Below are 6,000 nucleotides of genomic sequence, written 5' to 3' on the forward strand. Positions count from 1 at the left end.
TTTAAAATGCCTGTAGCACCTCACCTCGGACAATTGAGGCCCTTGTTATTTCACCACCACCACCGGCAGACATTTAATGAAAACTTAAAATACATCAAGCACTGTTCTAAGCATTTTCCACGTACTAACCTATTTAATCCTCGCAACACCCCTCTGAACTGCTAAATTAAAAGTTATTCCCATTTTTTTCCTTTTCCTTTTTTTTTTGCCAAGCTGCGCAGCTTGAAGGATCCTGGTTCCCCAAATAGGGACTGAACCCTGGGCCCACAGCAGTGAAAGTGCCAAGTCCCAACCACTGGACCGACAGGGAATTCCCTATTCCCTTTTATAGATGAGAAAACTGAGGCAGAGACAGTATTAATAACATAGAAACCTGGCCTCTCAACCAGTGGACCACATTTTAAGAAACATGGTGCCCCAAACACCCCTGAGATAATGCAATCCAGCCACCGCCTCTTACTGGCTGGGGAGGTGATCTCTTTGCAGCTCACTTTCCCAAGTATAAAACCACAAGCTACCACGATAACTGAACAAGGTCATCACTTACTGAACGCCTTCTCTGAGGCAGCCACTTAACATGCCAATTCCACTGCAACTTCTCAACCAGGTAGATGCTGCTTCCTCATCATTATTCCTTACAGATGAGGAATCTGGACCCCAAAAAGGGGAAGGCACTGGTGCAGGGCACAAAGGGAGCAAACTGGTAGAGCTGGGATTCAAATCTCAGTCATCCTTGACTTCTCCTTCCACATCACTCCCCACGGTGCATCCAATCCATCAGCAAATCTCAACAACCCTCCTTTTCAAGATATCCCCAATCTCACCACTTCCCCCTACCTGCCTGCCAGCGCTGGTCCTGGCTGCTCTGCAATGGCATCCTGGTAAGTCTATCTGCTCCTGCCCAGCCCCTACTGGGCAGTCAGAAGTGAGAACATGTCATTTCTCTAGGCAAAGCCTTGAACTGGCTCCCCCACCTCACCAGAGCCTTTGCCCTACTGGCCCACAGGCCTCACCTGACCTAGCCCGGGATTAGGCCCCGCCTGCCACCACTTTGCCAGTCACTGTGCTGCAGCTACCACGCTGGCCTCATTCTCTGAGCTCACTGAGCACCTCCCATCTCAGGGAGCCAGCACGCACCTGGCACTCCTTACGTATTTCCTGAATAAATAATTCCCTTTCAGCCTTCAGTGCAATAAAAGTAACAAAAAGAAAAATTAAATTACTTGAAAATGTTAAAAAAAAAAAAGGGCACTTCACCACCATCCTCAGGCTCCTACCACTTCTCCCTCTCAATCTCTACCTTGCAACCCAGCGACTACGGTATGCAGAATAATGGCCTCCCAAAGATGTCCATATCTTGAGCCCTAGAAGCTGTATGTCACTTTACATGGCAACAGGGACTTGGCAGGTGTGATCAAGGTTAAGGACCCTGAGATGGGGAGAGAATCCTGGATTACTCAGGTGGGCCCAGTCTCATCACATGGATCCTTAAAATCAGAGACCCTCTCCCGGCTGGTCAGAAGGAGATGTGACTACAGTAGAACGGTCACAGAGACGCAACGCTGCTGGCTTTAGAGATGGACAAAGGGGCCACAAGCCAAGAAATGCAGGCAGCCTCCAGAACCTGGAAAATGGTAAAGACACGGATTCTCCTCTAGAGCCTCCAGAAAGGGCTGTAATCCTGACAACACTGTGACTTTAGCCCAGTGAGACCTGTGTCAGACTACTGACCTCCAGAACTGTAAGATAATAAATTTGTGTTCTTTTAAACCACTACATTTACCTCAGGACTTTCCCATAGAGGGCTTCTCGCAATCTCATCACGATGGACAGTTTGGGTGGAGGCGGTCCTATGCATTGTACTTTTAGCAGAACCTTGACCTCTATCCACTAGACGCCAGTAGCACTTCCCCAGTTGTGACAAGCAAAAATGTCTCCAGATGTTGCCAATGTCCCCTCGTAGGCAAAAATCACCCTGGATTGAGAGCTAGTGCCATTATTTGTCTCCTCTCTCTTCCTGGAAGGCTCTTCCCCATCTTCTTTTGGGAGGTGACTCCTTCTTCTGGTCTTAAACTCTGCATCCTCGGAGGGGTTTTCCCTGACTGACCGTCTTAAAATGAATCTTCCCCACCCCACTCTGTGCTTGCTGGGTACTCTGCCCAGAAAGCCTCAAGGCGCCTTCCCCTGCCCCCTTCAGATCTTTGCTCAGACACCACCTTCTCAGCAAGGCCTCCAATGACCACTCTGAATCCGCATCCTCCACCCGCTTCCTTTATTTTTTCCATAGTACTCATCCCCATCTAACATAATACGTATTTTCCTTATTGTCTTGTTTATTGTCTTTTACCCCTCACTACAAGGTAAGCTCCACAAGGCCAGATTTTGTCTGACTTTTTCCCTGTTGTATACCTGTGCCTAGAACAGTGCCCAACACAGAGCAGAGGCCCAATAATTTTTACAGACTCAGTATCACAACATCCTGCTGTTTCCTGTCCACCAACGTCTCACACGTGTGAACAATGTATTCGGTTCCGATTCACATCTGTCTCTTGTATAACAACTGGCATCACCATCGATCACACCCTCAGCACCACAGCTGATATGTGGCAAATGTCTATTGAACCAATGAATTCCTACAACAGCCCTACGAGTTAGACAATCACCTCTATTTGAGAGAAGAAGAAACCGAGGCTTGGAGAGATTAACTTGCCCATGTCAATCAGCAAGAAGTGGAAGAGCCAGGAGCTCACCCTCTGCCTGTCTGACTACTGAACTAGCGTCACAGCGCCGGGACCTCAGAGGCTGGGGGCTGGGCCAGTGCAACCCGCTCAATTTTATAAACGGGGAAATTGAGGCCCAGATGCGAACTCTTCAGTCACCACTCCCCATAACTACAGCTAGCATTTATTGGACCCTTACAACAGACCAGGCGCCATTCTACGTGACTCGTATTATTAACTCGTTCAGTCCCTCACAACCACCCAATGAGACCGGGACTATTATTAGACCAGTTTACGGAAAACAGAGGCCCAGATCCGTGAGGTAATCGGCACAAGGTCACTCGGCGGGTGAGAGGCGGGGCTGGGATGGGCAAACCCTACAACCCTACCTCTTCTCAATCCCTCGCCGGCTGGCCTCAGGGCCCTGAGCCCCCTCCCCCCTCCCCAGAAATGTTAGCCCGTTTAGTACACTGCCCACCCCCCACGCAATGGGAGGCTCCCAGAAGGGGGGCGACTTTCCACCTCGTAATTTGCTGCTGAATTCAGCTAGTTGCTCCCTTAGGAATGGGCTTCCGCCTCCCTCTCCCCTTCGGGGGTCTACACCACAAGTGGAGGCGGGTGGGAGAGCAGGAATTAGAAAGTCAGCTTTCACATCTCAGTCCCCATTTGGAGGGTACACCCCACAGCGCTGAGCCCCAACAGGGAGAAAACCTACCCGGGTCCCCATCAACCAGGCGGCCCCTCCCCAACTCGGAGCAAGTCACGCGCCCACCCCATCCCCAAGGGGCCATTCAAGGGCCGCCGCCAATCACCGAGCCCTCCCCTCGCCTCTCCCCGACCCAGTCGTCCAAGCCCCTGCTGGGCCGCGGCCCCCAAGGCCCGGGACCCTCCAAGCTTGCCCTCGCCCCCGCGCGCCGCTGGGCCGACACCCAATCCCGGGCGCCGTCTCACTGAGTCCGGGGACCGAGAGAGATGAGAGTGGAACGCTGATTGGCCGCCGCCCCCTTCCGCCACTCTCGGCGAACACTGAACCCTCTCCGCGAGGGACGCCCGTGCTCCCAGGTCCCCCTTCTCGTCTTCCCCAAGTCCCTCGTTGCCTCCGGACCTGAACATCCTCGTTGCGGAGCTCGTCTATGAGCACCGCGATGGGGTAGAGCGAGTCGTCGCCGTCGGCCGCCGCCATCTTGGCCCCGTCCTGTTCCTGTCAGACTGCGGCCAGCGCCTTACTAAAACGGGGCTAGGCAGGGGCTGGGCTGTGAGGAGGAAAAGAGGGCGTGGGGACGCCCGAGCCACTTTACAGGGGCTGCCCCACAGTTATTGCCCAATGACCGGGCCAAGCCTGCGTTTCTTTGGTCCGAACAAATGAAGTCCCGCCTACCGCCTATTTGCCATTGGCCGAAGGGACATTAAGTTTGCCAGAGCCTCGAAGAGGGGGAGGAGGAAACGGAAGTACGTAGTATCTTAGCGACAAAGATTGTGCCCGCCTACGTCGCCGCTAACAACGGCCTAGACGAGCAGTTGTTTCTAGCCAATGAGGGGCAGGATTGGGAGGTGGCGAAGCCCGTTCTCCGAGTCCCGGAGAAAGCTTCTGCTAGTGCGTCGCTAGGAGTGCTTGACGTCATGGTCGGGGGGGAACCAGTACAGTCTGCAGGTTTCGGCTTGGGAGGCAGCGGCCCCCTCCGGTTGGCAGGCGGACTCCCAGAGCCTTCGTGCGGGAGGAGGAGTGAGTCTTTCATTTCTGCCTTATTATGCCGAGGCCCAGAGAAGGGTGGCGACTTGCCTTACTCTCTGGACAAAACTCACGCCCCTCAGGTTGGTATGTGGATCTGCTTACCGAACGCACGTCTCCCACCTCCCCTTTTTACTCTTCAGCGGTTCTGGAAAATGAGCTACCTGAGCATATCATGCTTTTTCATGCCAACAAGTCTTTGCCCAAACCGTACGTTCTATTTGGAGAGCAGTTCCTAGTAAATTGTACGATCTCTACGTAAATATCTCCCTTTCCCTTCCTCTCTTTAGGCTTGGTCCTCAAGCCCCAGAGCCACATAATCTCGCTCGCTCGCTCTCTCAAAATTCCTTTCCCTTGGCTGGGGCTATGACCATACACTGGAGTCTGTCGCCTCCCACAGCGTGAGAGCAGCGTTGGGGCTGACGAATCTCTGTTCCTTGCCTCACTCAACACAGGCCCTCACCCGCAATTTTAGAACCACGCTAACAGAGTTGGGGGATGGGGAGGCCTGGAATGCACCTTCCCCCTTATCGTGTCACTTCAAGGGCACAGCTGAGCTAGGACTCCAGGACAGGTCCAGGCATCTCTTCCAAAGACCCCTTACCCACTCCAGTTAGGAAACTACTCCCTATAAAAGGGGGTGGGGTGGGGGGAGACGTTGCCTATTTCAATCCTTGCCCTCCTTATTCCAAGGATCTTTCCCCCAACCCAACCCTGCTAGCCCACTGAGACTACACGTTCCTTAGCTAAGGATGCACTTTAAATACCTTAGAATTTTATTTGTCAGTTATACCTCAGTAAAGCTCCCCCCCCCCAAAAAAAGTCCCAAGTGTGCCTTGCAGAGATAGTCTCTGCATTGGACAGATGCAGTCAGCAGCTTGATTCTGGTCAGACTCTTCAAAGAGCAGGCCCTGACCGTGAGCATCTAAATGAGTGACCCAGACAATTCTCTCAGCACTGCAATTTGTTTCTACAGTTCACATCCTAAAAGAGGGATGTCCAAGTGGCACAGTAAACACCTGTGTGCCACTTGGACACAGTGGCAGCAGTCCAGGTCCCTGGCCAGTGATGAGAACAATCACATCTGCTTTCTATTCTTGCAGAGCTCGCACTAAGACTAACCAGCCACAGTGGCCCAGGGGACACCTTTAGGTTTCAGCTTACTTAAACCATCAGTATAGTCAGACCATGCATTTAGGGAAGAGTCTCAGAGAACTGAGGGTTGGTAGTGCCAGTGGTTTTGGGTACAGTGTAGAGCTTAAAATTTCCCCCAAAGGGATAGGTACCACTTATTCCTGTAAAGCCAGGATGTTGCTGGAGCCAGTCTGGGTTCATTCTTGAATAAGTGCGTTGCATGAGATGCAGGACTTTGGGGGCCCTTCCTACCTTGCTGGTAGTGGAGTCCAAGCTGATTCATCCCCAGATTTGGAATATCAAGCCAGAGAGTCACAAGGCTTCTACAGATCAGGCTTCAGTTTTGAGGCGCATTTACTAGCAAGCTAATTACTGCTTTTTAAAAGCAGTGCACCTGTTAGTAGTGTCAGAGTGGCC

The 6,000-nt window shown here is 52.3% G+C and overlaps 1 protein-coding gene across 3 annotated transcripts in view; it reads right to left on the minus strand.

The window, feature by feature from the left end:
* The window catches only part of PPP2R1A (protein phosphatase 2 scaffold subunit Aalpha), a 37,605-nt gene extending 33,592 nt beyond the window's left edge, over window positions 1-4,013 (minus strand). The window contains exon 1 of one of the 3 annotated variants that reach the window (XM_060131193.1): window positions 3,826-4,013. In XM_060131193.1, the coding sequence (XP_059987176.1) occupies window positions 3,826-3,903 (78 nt within the window). In that variant the 5' untranslated portion in view covers window positions 3,904-4,013. The remainder of the gene's footprint in view (window positions 1-3,825) is intronic. The other 2 variants (XM_060131195.1, XM_060131194.1) reach the window with 2 other exon arrangements.
* Window positions 4,014-6,000: the final 1,987 nt, after the last annotated feature.

This window comes from Lagenorhynchus albirostris, chromosome 19 (genome assembly GCF_949774975.1).
Source record: "Lagenorhynchus albirostris chromosome 19, mLagAlb1.1, whole genome shotgun sequence".
Classification (NCBI taxonomy): domain Eukaryota; kingdom Metazoa; phylum Chordata; class Mammalia; order Artiodactyla; family Delphinidae; genus Lagenorhynchus; species Lagenorhynchus albirostris.